General features: G+C 45.5%; 1 protein-coding gene across 3 annotated transcripts in view; it reads left to right on the forward strand.

Moving 5' to 3' along the window:
- Nucleotides 1-709: 709 nt before the first annotated feature.
- The window catches only part of SCRN1 (secernin 1), a 132,520-nt gene continuing 109,504 nt past the window's right edge, over nucleotides 710-23,725 (forward strand). The window contains exons 1-2 of one of the 3 annotated variants that reach the window (XM_064167125.1): nucleotides 710-789; nucleotides 14,790-14,949. In XM_064167125.1, the coding sequence (XP_064023195.1) occupies nucleotides 14,791-14,949 (159 nt within the window). In that variant the 5' untranslated portion in view covers nucleotides 710-789; nucleotide 14,790. Of the gene's footprint in view, nucleotides 908-14,789; nucleotides 14,950-23,725 lie in introns of all 3 variants that reach the window. The other 2 variants (XM_064167126.1, XM_064167124.1) reach the window with 2 other exon arrangements.

Here is a 23,725-nt window from a genome sequence, read left to right on the forward strand (position 1 = left end):
GTTTTAGCCTGGAGAAGAGGAGGCTCAGGGGTGATCTTATTACTGTCTACAACTACCTGAAGGGACATTGTAGCCAGGTGGGGGGTGGCCTCTTCTCCCAGGCAAGCAGCAATAGAACAAGGGGACACAGTCTCAAGTTGTGCCAGGGTAGGTATAGGCTGGATATTAGGAAGAAGTTCTTCACAGAGAGAGTGATTGGCATTGGAATGGGCTGCCCAGGGAGGTGGTGGAGGCACCGTCCCTGGGGGGTCTTCAAGAAAAGGCTGGATGAGGCACTTGGTGCCATGGTCTGGTTGATTGGCTAGGGCTGGGTGCTAGGTTGGACTGGATGATCTTGGAGGTCTCTTCCAACCTGGTTGATTCTATGATTCTATGACCTCTGCCTCGGTGTGGCCTTTGAGGGTGGGTACGCTCACCCGCGCCAGGCACTGGCACCCAACACCCTTTGCCCTCCAGGACCGGCGCTCTCTCACACGTGAGACTTCGGGAAGACCCCGACCGAGGGCAGGCATGGCTGGGAGCGACAGCTCTCTGCCAAGAGGGCAGCCGGCCAGCTCCTAAGAGTGCCGCGGAGCCCCTGGGGCAGCTCCCACCCCGGCAACGCAGGAGCGGCGGTATGTAGGGCCGCTCAGCAGCGCCGCGTCCCCGCCCGTGTGCGGGCCGCAGCACCGGCCGGGACTCGCCGCGCGGAGCGGTTCGGCCGCGGCTGCGCAGGGGGAGGGTGCCGCGCTTGATTCCGCCGCTAGGGGCCGCCGCCGCCGGGCTGAGCGGAGCGAGAGGCGTGCTGAGGTGCGGTAACGGTGCCGGTGCCCCTGCAGGGCAGGGCGGCATCTCTATACACTCATCTTCCTCTGCGTGGCGAGGCTGGACCGGGACGGTGCTTTACTGCTCTGTGTGAGGGGAGAAGGTGCGGGGACTGCGGGCAGAGACCTGGCCGGTGGGGTTCGCCCCGCCAGCGCCGCGCGGCGGTAGGGGGGACGGCTGGGGAGGGTGTCGCAGAGCCGGTTTCCCGGGGTCGGCGTGAGCACCGTGCTGAGGCGGCGGCGGCTCTGGGCGGCGATGGCTCTAGTCGGTGATGTCCCCGGGAGGCTCCGCGCACCTGCTCCCTCGTCGGCGGCGGCGGCGGCGGCGGGAGGGAGCGCGCCGCTTTGGGCGGACGCTGCGGGCACCGCGTAACATGGCTGCTCCGCAGGCATCCCCCCGGCCTGAGCTGGGCGGGAGCTGGCTTCGCTGATGCGGGTCGGAGGTCCGGGGCGTGGGGAGACTTGGTGTCTGGGGTTGGCATCGACAGACGTCGCTGCCGGCTGTCGCTTGCCTTCCAGTTTGAAGCAAGAGTCTCCCATCTCTGCCTTCCCTGGCTGCCCTCTCTTACAGCTGCTACGTTCCGTTCTGATCTTAAAGGACTCGACGTGGGTTGTGTGTTGTCCCATCCCCTCCCCCGTTTTTGTTTCTCAGGGGTTGGTTTGATTGTTAAAAGTGCCTTTTCATGTAGTCACCTTGAAATCTAGACGCTTTCCTTTGCGTTTCTAAGCACGCTGTTCCACTCGGGTAGCTATGTGATGATTTCATTCATTTCAGCAGGCTCGATCAGCAGACACCTTCCTGCGGGAGCCTACAAAACGGGTTATTTATGCTATGACAATAATACTACAGGCTATGATTAACCTGCCTTTAGATCCCCACCTCCATTTTCTGCAGTACTGGGGGGGGGGGGGGGGGGGGGGGGGATCGTATTAAACTAATTTCTCAAGCTGGGGACAGCTTTGTTAGGGCTTTCATCCTACAAGTGCATGTATATGTAAATCTGTCCCTATGAAGAATGTCTTTACACCAGACTGAAGTCATCCTTACCTCTAAGATGTAAAACTTCAACATGCCTAGAGAAGTGTTTGTGCTGCAGTGCGCTTGGTAAGTTCTGTGATGCAAACTCTCTGTGTATGCTAAACTTACTCAGTAGTTTAGAAGACAATAATAATAATGCAGTGTGCCCAGGTGGCCAAGAGAGCCAGTGGCATCCTGGCCTGCATCAGCAATGGTGTGGCCAGCAGGAGCAGGGAGGTCATTCTGCCCCTGTACTCTGCACTGGTTAGACCACACCTTGAGTGCTGTGTTCAGTTCTGGGCCCCCCAGTTTAGGAGGGACATTGAGATGCTTGAGCATGTCCAGAGAAGGGCAACAAGGCTGGGGAGAGGCCTTGAGCACAGCCCTACGAGGAGAGGCTGAGGGAGCTGGGATTGGTTAGCCTGGAGAAGAGGAGGCTCAGGGGAGACCTTATTGCTGTCTACAACTACCTGAGGGGAGGTTGTGGCCAGGGGGAGGTTGCTCTCTTCTCTCAGGCAGCCAGCACCAGAACGAGAGGACACAGCCTCAGGCTGTGCCAGGGGAAATTTAGGCTGGAGGTGAGGAGAAAGTTCTTCCCTGAGAGAGTCATTGGACACTGGAATGGGCTGCCCGGGGAGGTGGTGGAGTCGCCGTCCCTGGAGCTGTTCAAGGCAGGATTGGACGTGGCACTTGGTGCCATGGTCTGGCCTTGAGCTCTGTGGTAAAGGGTTGGACTTGATGATCTGTGAGGTCTCTTCCAACCTTGATGATACTGTGATACTGTGAAATACATGAGCTTGTAAGTGATGGGTCTTGCTCGTTTGGTTAGAGACTGTTACCATTTCAACTACTTGTCTAAAAGATGTAGTAGAATTAGGGATTTAGAAAACCTTAATTTGCTCATATTGTGCATCCCAAACCCTCCAGCCAAACAATAAGAAATCTCAAAACAAACTCCCAATCATACGTATTTATTGTAGGTGTGTGTATGTATGGATGGATTTATCTCTTTGAACACAGGATTTCCACTATGTTGAGATCAATCAAAACTGAGGTTAACCAAAAACTCTCAATCATATATCTTTATTGTAGGTGTGTGTATGTATGTATGGGTTTATCTCTTTGAACACAGGATTTCCACTATGTTGAGATCAATCAAAACTGAGGTTAACCAAAAACTCTCAATCATATATCTTTATTGTAGGTGTGTGTATGTATGTATGGGTTTATCTCTTTGAACACAGGATTTCCACTATGTTGAGATCAATCAAAACTGAGGTTAACCAAAAACTCTCAATCATATATATTTATTGTAGGTGTGTGTATGTATGGATGGATTTATCTCTTTGAACACAGGATTTCCACTATGTTGAGATCAATCAAAACTGAGGTTAACCTAAACCATTCATAGCACTGTGAACTAACCCAGCAGTTTAGAACTCAGGGCTTACATGGACAGCCTGAAAAGTGAGGTGTTACACTGAGGCAAATGTGGATGGAAATCCTGAATTGATTGAAGCAGGGTTTGTCCTCCCCGGAAAAAATATTCATGATTAAGGTGGTTATATGGTTAAGATTTTTGTGACAACCTTTTATTTATTTATTAAGACATTTGTAAGTTGTTTTTTATTTTCTTGGTGAAGTAGAGCATGATTTAGGCTGAATTTGTTTACTCTGGTTGAGTTTGGTATTTTGAAGAAAGGATACTGAATTTTACTCCCCTCCTACCCCGTCAAAAGTCATCGACCGTGGATGTTTTGTACAGCTTGCATGTGGGAAAGTGTGCTAGTTTGAAGCAGGGTAGAATGTTTTGGTGAGAAGAACTAGATCATAGGCTGTGAAAGGAAAACAGTGGTGATGTCTGCTTCCCTCAGAGTCTTGCTGAACAAGAAATGAAAACATCAGATGACAATCTCGCCATTTTTCTCTCGCTTGGGCTGCTGGCTGAGCAACATCTTACTCCCTAATCTCACCTTCCATTTGGCCTAACCCACTTTGCTTCCTAACCTCTTGGCCAAACCTTTATTCTTCCTTAGGACTGGGGTAAGGTTGAGAGGGGCAGGGGGAAGGTGCAGGGGTGGTTAGGAGCCCCTCCTGGGGACTCTGTGTTTCTGTATTACCTTTTACCTTGTCTATTTCTGTCTATAACTGTATAGACTGTAAATATCTGCTTGTGTATTGTGCCAGCTGTAAATAATAAGCTTCGTTCATATTTCCAGAGCCGACTGAGTCTAGTCTGGGCTATTTCTAAAGTGTGGGGGGGCAGGGAACACCCAAACCATCACAGAAAGTTTATGCTAGAAGGTTCCAGTAAAACTGTATTTATTATGGATTTGAAGAGGTGTGAAGCTAGGCATTGTCTTTGTAGTGTATTGGTCTTTCTGTAAATCAACAGACTGAGAAACTGCCCAGAATTGCTCTCTATACCTCTGTAAGGTACCCCTATGTCTGGTTTCTGCCACAATGTGTTGCATTGCATCCTTACATTTGCAAACTCTGTTGCTAACATTGCGACGCTTGCTTTTTTTTTTTTGCTTTAGGTTCTCTTTTAAACTAAACTGAGACTCCCAACAAGATATTTGGGTGCTTCTTATCCCTTCTTAACATAACAATGTAGTTAATTTGAAATGACTGGCAGTCAGCCTGCATTAGCCAGTTGTGTGTGTGGGATGAACAATTCTTCATGTGCAGTGATGAACTGGGTTGTGTTGGCTCTTTACAACGAGGGGAAGCTGATGTCTAATTATTACGCAGCAGTTAGTGAGTTCTCACTGTATTGTGAAGTTGTGTGCATACAAAGCTGCTTTAGATGCCAGCCCCTCCTAACAAGGGTCTCTGCCCCACTGACAGAAGCGGAACAGCTGCTTCCCTATGAAATGGAGAGTGTTGCAAGTACAACCTTAGCCTGCAGACTGCAATGGCAGCTACAAAAGGAATAGAGTTCCGTGACTGCTTGGAGACTTAATTAAGTGCATTGACATCCACTCAGTGAAAAGTCTGCATAAATAATGAATTTTTCCTGCATGCACAGCCTGTGATGGAAATGGGACTGAGATCTGCTGTCTTTTGGATGACTGACCCTGATTTGTTTTTAAATAGAGCTATGCTTTCATTAACATAATTCAGATTACACGAGGCAGAATAAGATCCTATCTTCTTTTGAAAGATGCCTGCTTTGAAAGGTTGACAAGGGTGTATTAGACAATTAAAACAGGACTGGTTGGTCAAAGGACTAAACTTTTCTAACAGCTGAAATCTGACTATTTGTTAGGACTTTAAATGCTGAAGGGTTTTACCATGCTCATCTGATGGCCAGTGTCTAATTTGTTAGACAGTCTTAAGAAATCTGGCAGCTGTTGCCAGATAGATTCTAAAATCTCCCACATGCAGCAAGAGAAACATTTTCCAGTCCTTTCAGACGTGTCATGCACTTGCTCAGTTAGGTGACCAAAGTGTGCATGCTGCTTAGGACAGCTTTGAAACACAACTTGATTTTATGCCTATGTAAGGAACTGCTACTTCCTGCAGTGAATAAATAAAAGTAAACTTACTGGAGAAAATGGCCATCCTGACTCTCTGACTAGGAGTTTAAGATGTTGTTTGTTCTGAGCAAGTTCTTAAGACATTTTCAGTACATAGTTAATATTAAAAAAAGAAGTTAATCATGGCTTGCTAAGTTTCAGGTGTTGATAACTCCTCTTAGATATAGATATAACTCCTCTTAGATATCTTCTCAAAGTTTAGAGGTACAGAGACAAAGTTGAGTGTGTTGCCTTCAAGTGTTAGATTGGTATCATCCATTGCTAGTAAGGAAAAGAGCCAAACAGTTTGACTAAGGTCTAATAGTGAAATGTAAAAACCATAGGGACATGGAGATCTGGCATGGTTTTGTGCTTTATATTCAGGAACAGTCTCTGCTTTCTGATTTCTTAATAAATGCAACCTTCCTCTCTTCTGATAAGTCACGCATTGAAACTGTCCAAATTGTCTCTTAAAAAAAAATAACCTTTCAGTGTTAACTAAGATGGGCACAATATTATTATTGTGCCTTTCACTTTGCTGTCTTTGTTCTATTCCTGCAGCTGAATGAATTTTTCTTTTCATTTCTGCTTTTGGAAATGTTGCTTTTCTGGAGGATGCAGAGATCACATGTCTCTATGTGCATAAGGCACTAGGCTTAACTTGTGAATGCAAATACAAGTTTGTCTCAGGCACAGGAAATATCTCCATTGAAAGGTTGCTCTCTCAGGTGGCCAGCACCAGAACGAGAGGACACAGCCTCAAGCTACACCAGGGGAAATTTAGGCTGGAGGTGAGGAGAAAGTTCTTCACTGAGAGAGTCATTGGACACTGGAATGGGCTGCCCGGGGAGGTGGTGGAGTCGCCATCCCTGGAGCTGTTCAAGGCAGGATGGGACGTGGCACTTGGTGCCATGGTCTAGCCTTGAGCCCTGTGGTAAAGGGTTGGACTTGATGATCTATGAGGTCTCTTCCAACCTTGGTGATACTGTGAAGAGTTAAAGCAGACATTGAAAATAAGCAACTGTTCTCTAAATACAGTTTTCACAGTTCATTAGGTTAAGAATAAGTAGAATCATATGAGACTTTGATTTGGTCTTACCCAATATAATATAATGTATGCATGTAAGTGGCTGCATGCATAAATGTGCATGCATGCTTGCTAATTATGTATTGCAGCATTTAGAACCATAGAATCAGTCAGGGTTGGAAGGGACCACAAGGATCATCTAGTTCCAACCCCCTGCCATGCCCAGGGACACCCTACCCTAGAGCAGGCTGCCCACAGCCTCATCCAGCCTGGCCTTAAACACCTCCAGCCATGGGGCCTCAACCACCTCCCTGGGCAACCCATTCCAGCCTCTCACCACTCTCATGCTCAACAACTTCTGCTTCATGTCCAGTCTGAACCTACCCACCTCCAGCTTTGCTCCATTCCCCCCAGTCCTGTCACTCCCTGAGAGCCTAAAAAGTCCCTCCCCAGCTTTTTTGTAGGCCCCCTTGAGATCCCGGAAGGCCACAAGAAGGTCACCTGGGAGCCTCCTCTTCTCCACACTGCACAGACTCAACTCTTTCAGTCTGTCCTCATAGCAGAGAGCTGCTGCAGCCCTCTGAGCATCCTCCTGGCCCTTCTCTGGACACGCTTCAGCATCTCCACATCCTTCTTGTAATAGGAGCTCCAGAACTGGATGCAGTACTCCAGGTGGGGTCTCAGCAGAGCAGAGAGGGAGAATCACCTCCTTTGACCTGCTGGCCACACTTCTCCTGCTGCAGCCCAGGCTCTGCTTGGCTTTCTGGGCTGCAAGTGCACACTGCTGGCTCATGTTGAGCTTCTCATCCACCAGCACCCCCAAGTCCCTCTCCTCAGGGCTGCTCTCCAGCCAGGCACTACCCAGCTTGTATTTGTGTAGTAATGTCTGGCCTATTTAATATATTCTAACTTTCCTAATGAGACAGCTTTAATGCAGGTTTGAGACCCTTGTTCAGATGCTGCCTCTCAGTTTTTATTTGTAAATGTTTCTTGCAGGTTTAGGTCACTTGCAGGTTAGGTCACTTGCCCTTTCTGGTAGTCATGAAAACAGGTTTATTGAAATCCTTGTATATTAAAGAAATAGTTCAGAAGCATTAGCACAGCTGGGTTTCTGTTTTATAACAACTTAAAATAGTGACAAGTCATCTACTAATACACAGAAACGAGTTGTAAACTCTTTGTAAAAGGTTTACTGTCTTTTCTGAATTTTAAAAGCAGCTCAAATCTCTTTTGCAATAAAAAAAAGTTCCCAAAAACGCTGTTATCACCAGAATGTACTCAGACTTTACCAGCAGAGTTCTGCAGGCTCTGTATTTCTGATACCTAAAGCATCTGTTTCAGACCATCTTTGATTTTAAGAACCCAGAGAGGTGAGGGTGGAAAGATGTATGCATGTTTCAGGCCATCTTTGATTTTAAGAACCCAGAGAGGTGAGGGTGGAAAGGTGTATGCATGTTTCAGACCATCTTTGATTTTAAGAACCTAGAGAGGTGAGGGTGGAAAGATGTATGCATCTTTCAGACCATCTTTGATTTTAAGAACCCAGAGAGGTGAGGGTGGGAAGATGTATGCATGTTTCAGACCATCTTTGATTTTAAGAACCCAGAGAGGTGAGGGTGGAAAGATGTATGCATGTTTCAGACCATCTTTGATTTTAAGAACCTAGAGAGGTGAGGGTGGAAAGATGTATGCATGTTTCAGACCATCTTTGATTTTAAGAACCTAGAGAGGGGAGGGTGGAAAGATGTATGCATGTTTCAGACCATCTTTGATTTTAAGAACCTAGAGAGGTGAGGGTGGAAAGATGTATGCATATTTCAGACCATCTATGATTTTAAGAACCTAGAGAGGGGAGGGTGGAAAGGTGTATGCATGTTAGGCTGTATTATCAGTAACACTGCTGTTCTGACCAGACTGCTGTGAACACTTGAGATGAAACCTCGGTGTTAACTCTTGTTTTTATGGGCACTCACACTGTCTTGAAAATATGATGTTGTCACCTGCATTAAAAATGAGTTGTGCAGAACAATCACAGCTTGGAAAAACTGGGAGATAACAGAGATTTAGATTTCATCCTGCTCAACACTTTGGTTATGTCTGTGCTTCAGAAAGCTCGGCAGTTATGCCAACAAAACTCTCAAAGATGAACTTAGAAAGTGTTTGAAAGACAAATTTTTGTGATTTTATCTATGCAACCACACTAAGCTGAAGAAAAGAAAAGTGTGGTGTTTGGAGTTCCATCCGTGCTGGAAAGAAGTGTCAGCATAGCTATGCTGAGTAATTCATGCAGCAGTTATGCTCCTAGGTGAAGGTTTGACTTAATCAGGCTGAAGTTTTGCCAGCTTGTGAGTCAAATCATATCACTACGTGGTAGATTTCTTAGTTCAGTTCTGATTACAGTAAGGTGAGGTAAATGTTTTCCTGTTGTCAGTGCTGACTGCTTGGTCTCTCTGAAATTTTCTTCCTTAGTATCTATCTGTGACGATTTGAGTGTTCCCCACCCCCCACACTTTGGAAATCACCCAGACTAGACTCAGCCAGCTCTGGAAATTGAATGAAGCTTATATTTACAGCTAGCACATTATACAAGCAGATAGTTACAGTATATACAGTTATAGACAGAAATATACAAGGTAAAAGGTAATACAGAAACACAACAGCCCTCCCAGAAACCTGAGTCCCCAGGAGGGGCTCCCAATCACCCCTCACCTTCCCCCTGCCCCTCTCAACCTTACCCCAGTCCCAAGGAAGAATGGAGGTTTGGCCAGGGGGTTAGGAAGCAAAGTGGATTAGTCAAAGAGGCTAGAGAGAGAGAGGCATCTCAGCCAGTTCCCCAGCAGAAGTAGAAGAGAGTGCTTTATCTATGTTTTGATTCTTCTTCTTGTATCTCTCAGCCTATGGGTGAAGTAGACATCACCATTGTTTCCTTTTCACAGCCTGCAATCTAGTTCTTCTCCCCAAAACATTCTAGCTAGCTTCAAACTAGCACAATATCACAAAATTGCCATATGCCAGGTTGGAAGGGACCCCAAGCATCATCTGATCCAACCTTTCTAGGTGATAGTTTAAAAGAGATGGCTCAGCACTCCATCAAACTGAGTCTTAAGATTGACCAATGTAGGGGAATTCACTGTGTCTTGTGTGAGGTGGTCCCAATGTCTAACTGTTCTCATTGTGGAAAAAATTCCTTCTGGATTCCAACTGAAATCTCCCCAGCAGTAACTTGTACCTGTTACCCATTGTTTTTTTCCATGTGACTCCTTGTAAAAAGGGAGTCTCCACCATCCTCATATTGGTGTGTGGTAATAAGGTCTCCCCTGAGCTTACTCTTCTGAAGTCCTCTGAGCCATTCCTCATACTCAGTATTCAAGTATTGTTTCAATTCCTTGTGAGGAGAGGCTGTAATGGCAGTAGCTGACTTCTCCTGTGCTATCATTTCCTGGTCTGATACTGCTCTACATGAGGCTGTTTAGGTATCATTACAGTTTTAGGGAAGACACTGTACTGGTATAGAAAACAAAACTTTTGCACAGCATATTAAGGGCAGAACTGTTTGTACATATGCACCATGTTGTTATTGATGATCTGGACCAGGAGATTGAGTCCTTTTGCAGATGACAACAAGCTAGGAGGAGGAGGTATCGATCTGTTGGAGGATAGGAGAGCCCTGCAGAGGGATGGATAACCTTAGAGCAGCCTGACAATACCTGAAGGGCTCCTACAGAAAGGCTGCAGAGAGAGTTTTTATCACCAGTGTCCTGTGGTGAATGAAAAAGAGTGTGGCCAGCAGGTCAAGAAGGTTCTCCTTTACTCTCTACTCTGCCCGGATAGGACCACATCTGGAGTCTTGTGTCCAGTTCTGGGGTCATCAGTTCAAGAGGGACAGGAATGTATTAGAGAGTGTCCAACAGAGACTACAAGGATCATAGAATCAAGCAGGTTGGAAGAGACCTTCTACTGACAAGCTGGATGGGAAGTCAGAGGCCAATGGGATGAGATTTAGCAAGCCCAAGTGTAGTGTTCTACATTTTGGCCACAACAACCTCAAGCCGCACAACAGGCTGGGGAGCAGCCAGTAAGAAAGGGACCTGGGGGTGCTGGTAGATAGTAGCTGAAGATGAGGCAGCAGTGTGCCCAGGTGGGCAGGAGAGCCAGTGGCATCCTGGCCTGCATCAGGAACAGTGTGGCCAGCAGGACAAGGGAGGTTATTCTGCCCCTGTGCTCAGCACTGCTCAGGCCACACCTTGAGTGCTGTGTCCAGATCTGGGCTCCTCAATTCAAGAGATATGTTGAGGTGCTGGAATGTGTCCGGAGAAGGGTGACAAAGCTGGTGAGGGGCCTGGAGCACAGCCCTGTGAGGAGAGGCTGAGGGAGCTGGGGGTGTGCAGCCTGCAGAAGAGGAGGCTCAGGGCAGACCTCATTGCTGTCTACAGCTACCTGAAGGGAAGCTGTAGCCAGGTGGGGTTGGTTTCTTCACTCAGGCAACCAGCAACAGAACAAGGGGACACAGTGTCAAGTTGTGCCAGGGGAGTTCTAGGCTGAATGTTAGGAGGAAGTTGTTGTCAGAGAGAGTGATTGGCATTGGAATGGGCTGCCCAGGGAGGTGGTGGAGTCGCTGTCCCTGGAGGTGTTGAAGAAAAGCCTGGATGAGGCACTTAGTGCCATGGTCTGGTTGATTGGCTAGGGCTGGGTGCTAGGTTGGACTGGATGATCTTGGAGGTCTCTTCCAATGTGGTTGATTCCAGGATGGTAGCTTTTGAGAGACCAAAGAATGGGAACTATGTGAAAATGAAAATGAGGACAAGCTGAAGCTGAACTTAGGGAAAAAAAAAGGAAAATGAAGTAGGCAAGTAGAAATGTCCTGCTGAGGTAGGTAGCTGCTAACAGACTGCTTTAGTTACATGATGGAGGAAGATGAAGTTGAGTAGTGTTCTGAACAGGTGGTGGGTGTATCTGAGAAGCTGCTGTCCTTGTCATATTTTAAATGAGCCAAATGAGGGTTTAGGAGAAACTCATACCTTTCAAACTGAGTAGATTTAAACTGTACTACACTGCTACCTTCTTAGAAACATAACCTAGCAACCCACTGCCAACTCTTATGACAATCATGTTTTCAATATAAAGCTATAACATTCAGCTTGCAGTGCTCAACTGTTCCATACCCTCTGTATGAAATATGCTGTGGGATGAAGTGAACTCTGTTAGAGTCACTTACTCACACTTTTAAAGTCTAGAAGTGTTACCAAATGGCAATTTATTTTTGGTTCAGTGACTCTTGATATATTTAAGGGAAAAAAAAAATCCCAAATCTTAACAAATACAGCTGAGCTTGCCTTATTCCAAGGAGGACTTCAGGATTCAGGAGAACATTGGATATCCACAGGTTTTTAATTCTTTACCCCACTTACGTGGTCTGTAGGTATGCAGGAGTTTGCCTTGCATACCTCCCAATTCATTCAGTGACAGTGCTGAAAGAAGCATTTCCTTCTGTCTGGTTAAGCTACCTGGCAATATTTTTAGTATGTAGGTTGAAGAAAGTCATGTCATAAAAATTAGTACTGCATATGACATTGACCTTTCTTTCTAGGCTGTTTGAGGTCTAATGTCTGTAAGCTGCCTTAGATATTTCAAATAAATCAACTTAGTTTCTGGCCAGAATAAAGAAAATATTTCTGAGGAGAGGGACTTGGGGGTGCTGCTGGATGAGAAGCTCAGCATGAGCCAGCAGTGTGCACTTGCAGCCCAGAAAGCCAAGCAGAGCCTGGGCTGCATCAGGAGAAATGTGGCCAGCAGGGCCAGGGAGGTGATTCTCCCCCTCTGCTGTGCTCTGCTGAGACCCCACCTGGAGTACTGCATCCAGTTCTGGAGCTCCTATGACAAGAGGGATGTGGAGATGCTGGAGTGTGTCCAGAGAATGCCCACGAGGATGATCAGAGGGCTGCAGCAGCTCTGCTATGAGCACAGACTGAGAGATTTGGGGCTGTTCAGTTTGGAGAAGAGGAGGCTCCCAGGTGACCTTCTTGTGGCCTTCCAGGATCTGAAGGGGGCTACAAAAGAGCTGGGGAGGGACTTTTTAGGCTATCAGGTAGCAACAGGACTAGGGGGAATGGAGCAAAGCTGGAGGTGGGTAGGTTCAGAGTGGACATGAGGAGGAAGTTGTTGAGCATGAGACTGGTGAGAGGCTGGAATGGGCTGCCCAAGGAGGTGGTTGAAGCCTCATGCCTAGAGGTATTCAAGGGCAGGCTGGATGAGGCTGTGGGCAGCCTGATCTGGGTGGGGACTAGATCTAGGGGGTTTGTCACTAGATGATCCTTGTGGTCCCTTCCAACCCTGACTGATTCTATGAATCTAAGTTGATTTGTTTCCTAATGCATTTGAAGCTCATCTGGTTGATTATACTTGTGTGTATACATACAACTTGACAGGTTGTATGAGTTCCCTGGACAGTTCATCACCCCACATTGCATTAGTAGAGGACACCTTCAGTGCACATCCTCTCTTGAAGCTTTTTCACAAGGTCGAGCCTCTGTGTGACCTGTTTTTAGTCTGCTGGCAAAACTCTTCAGAGTGTTTTTCACAACAATTACTGCTTTGTGTGTTGTGATCTTTGTCCTTTTTTTTTTTATTTAAGATTGGAAGGCTGCTATTTTGTGACAAGTGTATGCTCAAATGGTACTGCTTAAAAGAAAGCCAAGAAGTCACATCTGAATGGTTTGAAAGATGTCTAAGTTAATGATTAAAGCCAGCTTTGCACACACACCCCACACTCATCTCCCTAAGCACTGTATTGCAAATAAATTCACACATTTGGAAAGGAAATTTTCATAGAATCAACCAGGTTGGAAGAGACCTCCAACATCATCCAGTCCAACCTAGCACCCAGCCCTAGCCACTCAACTAGACCATGGCACCAAGTGCCTCATCCAATCTTTTCTTCAACACCTCCAGGGATGGTCACTCCACCACCTCCTTGGGCAGCCCATTCCAATGCCAATCACTCTCTCTGCCAACAACTTCCTCCTAACATCCAGCCTAGACCTCTCACTGGCACAACTTGAGATTATGTCCTCTTGTTCTGTTGCTGGTTGCCTGGCAGAAGTGACCAACCCCACCTGGCTACTGCCTCCCTTCAGGTAGTTGTAGACAGCAATGAGGTCAACCCTGAGTCTCCTCTTCTGCAGGCTGCACACCCCCAGCTTCCTCAGCCTCTCCTCATAGGGTTTGTGCTCCAGGCCCCTCACCAGCTTTGTCACCCTATTTTGATTATACATATAGGTCATTTCTAAGGAGTCCAAATGTCTGCAGATACTTTTACTTAGATTATTTGGAGAGGGTGGGGGGAGAAGAGGAAGAGAATTGTTCCTTTTGGGGCTGAAATTTTGGATGTGATGATAAGATCTGTGAAGAGGTCTGAGACACCTTTGCTGAGTGCTGTTCTAACCACCAAAAAATGCCTCACTTTTTTCTTTTGAAGAGATAGGTGCAGGGAGTTTCCCTGAACACTGGAAAATATGCCAGATATGGCAACGCACTCAAGCCCAGCTACAATGGTGCCATAGTCCTGGGCTTCTTTATTAATATGTCACTGCTAACACTTGAAATCTTAAATTATTTATACTGTTTTAGAAGCATTTTAAGGAATATTCACAGTAGTCTGCATAAACAAGTAATCTGCAATCAATCACATTTAGGTAAGAGCACCACAGAGAAAATGAAGTGCAATTAGTGTTTCAGTCTCTCCCTAATCTAAGTAGATAAATTGAGAGGCAGGTTTTGATTTAATTGTGCTGTATCTTTGTTCTGTTTCCAATTAGGCCACTGTCCTCCCTCAGGTATCCTTCAAACCTGTTTTCTCTTTCAGTTTTTAAAATGTTAAGCTGAGAGAATAAATGATTTAAAATGATTCTGTGTCTCTGCACTTGTCTGAGTCAGCAGAATACATCTAGGTCGTATGTTCCTGAACAGCTCCAGTGCAGAATGTCTTCTTTCTGTGGGAACTAAGTAGACACATTAAGGTATCTTGCTTTTTTCTCCCTCTTCTTTATACCTTCACAAGGCTTGGGTGAAAAATGTCTGAAAATCACTGTAATTTTTTTTATTACATCCAACTAAGCTGCTTTTAATCTGACCTGCTCATCCTTTAGCATTGGACTACCAACTGACCCAGGGTGGTGGTGGAGTCGCCATCCCTGGAGCTGTTCAAGGCAGGATTGGACGTGGCACTTGGTGCCATGGTCTAGCCTTGAGCTCTGTGGTAAAGGGTTGGACTTGATGATCTATGAGGTCTCTTCCAACCTTGGTGATACTGGGATACTGTGACTCCAAGCTACAATGTGTAGCAGTGACTGAACGATTCTGTAAAGCATACAAATATGACTCCCCCAAAGACTAATTTTATTTGCTTTTCCTTTAATTTTCAGGATGGCTGCAGCTCCTCCTAGTTACTGTTTTGTAGCCTTTCCCCCATGTTCTAAAGATGGGCTGGTGGTGTTTGGAAAGAACTCTGCACGGCCTAGGGATGAAGTGCAGGAGGTGGTCTACTTTGCTGCTGCAGATCATGATCCAGGAAGCAAAGTTGAGGTAAGGATATCATAGAATCAACCAGGTTGGAAGCGACCTCTGAGATCATCCAGTCCAAACTATCACCCAGCCCTATCCAATCAACTAGACCATGAGCTGTTACATTCAAACTGGGGAATTTACAGTTATTGGAAGCAATGAATGCCATCTTGTTTTTTTGTCAGATTGTGGGGATCCTTGTTCCCTTCACTCAGACCTCTCTTGAGTAGAGAAGGGAGTTTTGAAAGCCTTGGAAGTGTAACTTGGTATGTGACCTCTTTGTTTAATGGAAGCAAAACCCATGATCTGCACCTTCTCCAGCAGCCAGGCTGAACTGTTCACATCTTAGATTCCTGCACCTTTTCTTTTTTTAAGGGAAAACTGTTCTGGCTAGCTGGAACTAGAAACAAATTGTCCAAGTTTGTCACTTGCCATAGGAATTTTTCTTGTTGGTGGTTACTGTCAGACAGTTGTAATGGGGCCTTACTGTGCAAGGTGTGTTGCAAAACAGGTGCTCAGAAACTTCTGCCTCAAAGAGCTTGTGCTCTAACAAAGGAATTTGAGAGGAGGAAAACAAGCATGAGCTTTGTAAGCCAAACATAACTCTTGTAAATAGTGTTGGCTTTGATAATGTTCTGCAGCTAAAGCATCTGCATCAGTGTTAGTTTGAAGTGCTGTGGTGTCTTTCTGAATCCAGGCTGGATGTAGAGTCCTGAAGCTGGATGGTGGTGCCATGGATGCAGGTTGAAAGGAACTCTGCTGGAAATAATTTTGATTATAGTGTGTAGTGTGCAGCCTCACTTTAAAGAAAGGAGAAATGAAAGGATAAACAGATATGTAAGGCTGAAGCAAGGGCACAAATCAAACAGGAAGAGAGGAAAAGAGAGAAGTGTAGTAAAGGTGGAAGGAGTGGTCAGCAGCAGGGAAGATAAAGTAGACATTTTAGCAGAGCCCACAGAGCCTATCTGCATTGTCAGGACGTTTTGGAGCTGCGAGGTTCCCTGCATTCCTCTTCCTCATGTCCCTGTGGCTGTGTAGAATTTCGAGGACATCAACTGTTCTGAACTGGTCTGGAGTGTCTTGGGTATAAAGAAATCCCTTCTCTCTGTCCAAAAGCACTAACTGCTGTTAATGACAGTGCTGTATTGGTAGCACTGCAGTAAACCTGTACAGATACACAAACACAGAACACAAGTGTGACAAGGCAGGAACAAAACCTCACAACAGTTTTCTTTAAAGCTTCTCTTCATAGAACTGGAAATGGGGGAAAAAAATGTGTTGTTGTGGAAGAACCTGAGCAATCTGTTCTAGTGAGAAGTGTCCCTGCTTATAGCAGGGGGTTGGAACTGGGTGAGCCTTGAGGTCCCTTCCAACCTGAACCATTCTATGATTCTGACTTCCAAAAGCTTCTCTGGAGTGTTTGTATCCTTAAAGAAGAATAATTTGCCAGAACTCTCTTCTAGATTCTTTTGCTTTCCTTGCCCTGTACCTTACTCTTTGAAAAGATTGTCATAGTTTGCTGAAGGGTATCATTAAGAAGAGGAGGCTCAGGGTTGATTCTGTGATAAGCCATATATCAGGATCACTCTCCCACCTCATGGTTAACTAACTTAATGCCTGTTATAGATTTTGGTCATAAACTGGACTCTTCTATCAGCACTTTTGGAAGTGGGGAGCACAGTACCTTTGTCTAGCACACAGTAGTTTTGTAGATTTGTTTTTTTGACCAGTACCTGTAAGCCTTCCCCTTGAATGTTGTGGTTTTCATTTTTCAAAGGTGAAGGTAAAGTATTGCAGTGTGGTGAAGATGCACTCTTAGGCAAGGGACTGGAGAGGAGTGAGCCTAATTCTTTTAATTGTTTTAAAGTAGAGGCTTAAGCCCTAATTAGACAGATACTTTGGCCTCTGCTAGTCTGTGCTACTGCATAAACATTAGTTTTTCACTTTTCTAGCTCAGTAATCCTTCATATGTCTCACTAAATGAGAAGGCCCAGAGAGGGGCCATGGGGATGATCAGAGGGCTGGAGCACTTCTGCTATGAGGACAGGCTGAAAGAGTTGGGGCTATACAGTCTGGAGAGGAGGAGGCTCCAAGGTGATCTTATTGTGGCCTTTCAATACCTGAAGGGGGCCTACAGAAAAGCTATGAAGGCTCTCAGGGAGTGACAGGACTATGGGGAATGGAGCAAAGCTGGAGGTGGGTAGGTTCAGGCTGGACATGAGGAGGAAGTCGTTGAGTGGTGAGAGCCTGGAATGGGTTGCCCAGGGAGACAGTTGAGGCCCCATCCCTGGAGATGTTTAAGGGCAGGATGAATGAGGCTGTAGCCAGTCTGCTCTAGGGTAGGGTGTCCCTGGGCATGGCAGGGGGGTTGGAACTGTCTGATCCTTGTGGTCTCTTCCAACCCTGACTGATTCTACGAATCCATTAAATCCTGCCTATCATCCATCCTATCTGTTGTGTTTTTTTCCTTCCAAATGAGCAGCTTCATTCTCCATTCCATATTGTACGTTTGCATTCTTTTTTTGGTTTGGTTTCTTTGTGTGTTAGATCTGTGATATTTTGCATCCTATTTCATGGTGAACTTGCTTTTCTTCATATTCTCTTCTTTGCAGGTAATGTGATCCAGTGTGGATCAAATTTTTGCTTACTCCTCCGTGCCTGTCGCTGCCGTTCTGCAGTTGTGTTAAGAGGTGGTTTTCAGCACACTGACGAGATGGGTTGTTCTGGAAGACTCTCCCACCAAGTCTGTATAGTTTATGTTCTGTGCTGCTCATGTTTATAGCTGTGACAATGTGCAGTGTAACAAAAACAATGACACAGTAGTTTGGTTAGATTATTGCCACGAAGGAATCGGGCAGGCTGCGCCGCGTAGCTATCGCCTAGTTTGTGACTGGGCTTGAAACAAGGAAATTCAGTGAATACTGCAAGTCATTTTAAGCTTGATCTTTGTGGCTCAATCTACCAGACAAGTAACGCTGCAGCTAACTCATCAACATAATTCCTTCCCTCCACGTCAGCAGGTTCCCAAGCCCCTGCACAATGAGGCTTTTCATGAGGGTCTGCTCTGTGCCTGGATGTGTGACGACTTTCTCAGAAGTTTGTTCTTGTCTTGCATTGTAATTTCCTGCTGGCAGATGCTGATCAGTATCTTCCTTGTAGTGATCAATCTTGTACACTTGTGCATCCAGGTGAAACGTTGCTCCCTTAAGCATAAACAGGTCCTCTTTTTTTGGCTTCTGCACACACTAAAAGTGTATTGTTTTTTTTTCCCCAGAGGGGGATTGTAAGGGTTTTTTTCCTGTGTTAGTGAGAGTTTGTGTTGCATGAGTTTTAAGATGCAAGACACTCTTATTTTTAAGGTGGATTTTACTGACTAGATTCCTCTTATTCTCCAGTAACTTCCTCCTTGCTGTGGTCTTCTTTTTTCCCTGAAGACATCTTAGAGAGATGATTTATTTTGTTAGCTGAATTTTGCAGGTAGATTTATTTTCCCTCCCTTTTCAGATGAACCTTTCTTTTCTTCTAATTTGACCTTTTCTTTAGCCTTTGTTCAAGGCCAAGTTGGATGAGGCCTTGAGTGACCTGTTCTAGTAGGAGGTGTCCCTGCCTATGGTGGGGGGCTTGGAACTGGATGATCTTCAAGGTCCCTTCCAACCTAAACCATTCTGTGACTTTAAAATAGTCATGGTTGCTTGCTTCAGTATATATCTGTTAAAGCTCTTACCTTAAAAGCATGCAACTTTTTATGGAAGGATTGTCTATGACAAAGTCTATCATGTTGTGGAATATGCAAAATGTTTCTAATATATTGGTGTTAAATCGTGCTGTGGGCTTAAAGCCAGCCCTCTGTAGGGTATCATAGTATCATCAACGTTGGATGAGACCTTATAGATCATCAAGTCCAACCCTTTACCACAGAGCTCAAGGCCAGACCATGGCACCAAGTGCCACGTCCAATCCTGCCTTGAACAGCTCCAGGGACGGCGACTCCACCACCTCCCCGGGCAGCCCATTCCAGTGTCCAATGACTCTCTCAGTGAAGAACTTTCTCCTCACCTCGAGCCTGGTAGGAGGGATTTTGTATTCTCTAAAAATTCATGGCAGAGTTATGCCTTAATTATTCTTTTTTTTTCTCTCTCTTGTTTTTTAAGAGGCAGGGAATTAATGTGGCTGAGTCAGGAAATACAAAAATTAGAATTATTTCCTTTTCCTGGAATCCAGCCCCCAAAACTATATACAAAATTAGTTTAGTTTATTAGCAGACCCAGTTCAATGAGGAATATCTTCCAAAAAAGGATATTATAGATAAATGTGGATATTTAGGAAGTCAGGAAATGGAAAAGGCTAAGCTATAAACAGGCTGGGATTGGTTAGCCTGGAGAACAGGAGGCTCAGAGGTGACCTTATTGCTGCCTACAACTACCTGAGGGGTGATTGTGGCCAGAGGGAGGCTGCTCTCTTCTCTCAGGTGGCCAGCACCAGAGCGAGAGGACAGGCTCAAGTTGAGGAGAATGTTCTTCACTGAGAGAGTCATTGGACACTGGAATGGGCTGCCCGGGGAGGTGGTGGAGTTGCCGTCCCTGGAGCTGTTCAAGGCAGGACTGGACGTGGCACTTGGTGCCATGGTCTGGCCTTGAGCTCTGTGGTAAAGGGTTGGACTTGATGATCTGTGAGGTCTCTTCCAACCCTGATGATACTGTGATAAAGCTTTACCCCACTATCAATCGGGCTGAGCAGAAGATTAAGGGAAAAGCTTGCTCACAGAGGTGAGATAGACTTTGGGCAATGATCCCTTCCTGGATTCCTCTGCAGGAGCAGCCTTCTGACGCTGCAGGCAATATCCAGTAATAGAGATCCACGCTGCAGAAGTCTGAGACGAGTTACGGAGCCGCCAAACTTGGAAATGTCTCAAGCACTTCTTCCTGAGGGGGATGGTCATGAAACGATGCTGCCTTCACAGTGACAGGGGAGAGCCAAAACCGCTAGGGTCCCCCAGTCCGGGAGGCAGCCAGGAAGCTGGCTACTGATAGGGTCTGAAAGAGGGTGGCACAGATGACACCATCTTGCTCTCTCTCCAAGGGCCCCAGGGCTTTTCAAGCCTGCTGGTTTGCACAAAAGCATACAAAAGTGGGGAGAGACATCCAAAAAGCAGGGATGGGATAAGACCAAGAGTTGTACAAAAGGTAGGAGCCATCCAAAAGTGGGGACAGTCCAGTCGTGGCAGGAAGTCATCCTTCACAGTGGCAGGGAACCCTCAAGGTCGGACCCTGTGCTCTATTTATCCTTTTTCTAGACAAAGTGTCCATTTACCATTTATACTGAGTGCAAAAACACAGCCAGGCACCAGCCTGATTCCAGCCCAGGCTTCCCCATGGGTCAGCCCACATGCAGTAAGGCACCCTTTGCTGCTGCCTTTCAAGCCCTCAGGGCAGGGATGGGGAAGCAGGTTTTTGCACCTTTCTTCTCCCATTCAAACCCTCAGAGTGAGAGGGAGAAGAGAGGAATTTGGGGTATCCCAGGACAAGGAGCAGTAAGGACTGTTTTTGCTGTGCATTCATCTGAGCACTACGCACATGATATCTGACCTGTAGTTAGCTGAGGGGTCTCTGGTGTTGCAAGACAGGGAGATATAAAGGTTGGAAATTAGACTTTGACTGTATTAGAGGTGACTTTGTATTAGCTGGAAGTATCTTAATTCTGGGATTTGTTACATAATCCCCAGGCACCACACCAGTACCACAACTTAGTTCTGTTGTGCTTTGATTCTTACTTATATTAGCAGTATATCTTAGGGTAAGATGGCTAGAATCTGACAACAGAAGCCAACCAGCAGCTGAATCTACTGGGGATTTGCTGGTTGGGGAGCCTCCAGATTAGATTGACAGTGCCACACTTAACAGTCATGGCACTGCAGCTGTGAACTTGAACCTGGGCACTTTCACTGTAAGTGCTGACTGGCAGGAAGTCTTGATAAACACAGCAGTGTTTGTGCCTGTGATGAAACTTCTTATGTAGTCTACACTACAAGTTTTTTTATCTACAGGAAGACTTGCAATTCACAGATAGTTTAGGAAGCTGCTTTTTCTTGCCTCTGAGCTGAGACCTGAGAGCTGGCTGTGTAAGCAACCTGTCTCATGACACATGCAGTCAGAGGCGTACCTAAAGCCACCTGGTTGAAGCTAACCTTTAAACTTTGCACGGAGAGAGGATGCACTATGCAGGCAAACAGCAACTAATGAAAAAGAGAAAGTGGTTGCTGCCTTCAGCAGAGTCTGTTGCTTGGCTAATGTGAGCTTTTTCTCTGTTCTGCTCCATTGCAGGCCACTGGCTTTTAAACTAATGTGTTTGACTTTGCTCTGCAATATGATGTACAAGCTGGCAGCCACTCATAGGTAGAAGCCGTAAATGCTTGAGTGTTTCTGCCCTCTCATAGTCTCTGTACTGTAGGAGTGCTGCTTCTTTGCTCCCTTCTGCTGCAAAACTGCTTGAAACATTTTTTTTTCTTAATTTCTTCAATTTTTATTGTCATAGAATCAGTCAGGGTTGGAAGGGACCACAAGGATCATCTGGTTCCAACCCCTATGCCATGGGCAGGGACACCTTACCCTAGATCAAGCTGGCCACAGCCTCATCCAGCCAGTTTCTTTAATTGGAACAGAGCAGGAAGAGAAGAGAGAGTGCTGGAATCACGTGGGGTAAAAAAATCCTGCTAACTATCCCATCTTTACCCAAATGCCTTATTTGTGGCAAAATAGGTGTGAGAGCAGACATTTCAAAGTGGCCAAACAATCAGCCCTAAGATACCTGAGAGTTCCAAGGATATCTCTGTGACAGACCTTTTTGTGTGACTTCTTTGAAGTCTATTTCTTCCTGTTTAAAACAATTAATGAGTTTCATCCCTATTTCAGTTTTACTGCTGCTCATCACCCAGGCGACAGCTAAAACACCTGAGGTGAATTGTTGACTGCTAAATGGACTCTGCCTCCAGAGAGTGTTCTCAGCCTTGGGTGCATTGCTGCACTTTGTGGCATTTTATTTGTTTAAAGATTTCTATATTTCCTTTTGTTGAACACATTTCCATACTGTGCTCTACATGCATGAGCCTTCTTGGTGGCTTGGTAGAGTTTATTAGGGTAGGTCAGAGAATGTGTAGTTCTGTTTTTTGCCAAGGGAACTCTGGCTTTTTCTAGCTTCTCTGATTCTTTCCTAGAACAAAATGTATCATCCTTAGTCTTCAAGATAAATGTGACACTGCTAAAGATCACAAGGATCCAAATTTTACAGTTGTTTGTTGCAGTGGTTAGAAACAGTTGGAACTATACACAAATACAGAAACTTATGTAAAGTGCACTACAGTCATCACAAAAAGGGAAGACCTGTCTTAATATGAAGAAGTTAGAGACACTCTACTGTGGCAGAAAGTGGCTTTGTTCTGTATCTGTCCACTTACTAAGTGCTGCTGCTGTTGTTTATATCCACTTACAAAATGAGGAGGATACAAATGTTTTTGAAAGCTTGCTACCTGAGGATGCCTTCTGCCACTGGAGAGACTTTTATTCACAGTATCACCAAGGTTGGAAGAGACCTCATAGATCATCAAGTCCAACCCTTTACCAGAGAGCTCAAGGCTATATCACGGCACCATTCTAGCTGTACTACTAGAACTAGGGCTGACTACTTGAGATGTACTCAGTCTAGGTTTATCTTCATGTAGAGCTGTCCCCTCCACTGTGGCACAACAGTTTTGCTGTTGGTGGTTGTCATGGCCATAGTTAAGGAGTGTTGTATAATCATCCAGGTGTCCTCCCCTGTATACCTGGTGCTGCTTAATGCCTAAACAAGCAGCAGTAACAGCATCAGCAGCAGTGCATCTGCTGTACATTTAATTTTTCAGAGAAGGGTTATTCCCACCCTTCTGATCTCTGTTGCATTTCTTTCTCTAAGCAGCAAAAGGAACTATTTTACAAGACATTCTGTCAGGTACATCCACAGGAGATGATCTAGAGGGATTTCTTGAACAACCATGTTCTAACTTTTCACTCCTACACCATGATGGCAGGGCCCATGTCACTTGTGGAATTGCCTTTCTAGAGAGTTCCAAGCAGGCTGTCAGTCTTGATGGGCACAGAGGCAGCAGCCTGAGAGACTGCCTCGTCACAATTCTGCTATCCCTGTTTTGGAAGGGGTTAAAAGCAACCACAGTACAACTTCTCAAGTTACTGCACTAGTAGATACATTTTGCTTATTTTCAAGTATGTGCTATGTTATGGCAGTGCTTGAAGTAGTTAAGCAGAGAGTTAATGCCAATTCAGGGCCTGGATCTGGTGTGTGGGTGACGTGGGGCAATCTCTTCTGTAATCTAGAATCTCATGGCCTTTATTCAAAGATCATTTCTTTATAAAGCATTCCCTGACTATTTCTTTTGTTAACCAGGGCCGAAGCCTATGTGATCTCATTGATATTTGTAATCTAGAATCTCATGGCCTTTATTCAAAGATCATTTCTTTCTAAAGCATTCCCTGACTATTTCCTTTGTTAACCAGGGCCAAAGCCTATGTGATCTCATTGATATTTCATAATGACCTGACTGACAGTGCTAGGAATTGGGCTTCTGCAGCCTGAGTACAGTAGAAACCACACAATAGTTTCTTTTCATTAATGAAAGAAGAAATCTCTTGTGCTTATGACTGTTGGGTCTGGTTTTGGAATACCTCCAACATATCTGCATGCCCTAGCTAGAGTGGGAGGTACATTTGTGCCTTGTACTATACTTAGAACTGCCTTGATAAGGTTCTTT

Source organism: Pogoniulus pusillus, chromosome 28, assembly GCF_015220805.1.
Source record: "Pogoniulus pusillus isolate bPogPus1 chromosome 28, bPogPus1.pri, whole genome shotgun sequence".
NCBI classification, from domain to species: Eukaryota; Metazoa; Chordata; class Aves; order Piciformes; family Lybiidae; genus Pogoniulus; species Pogoniulus pusillus.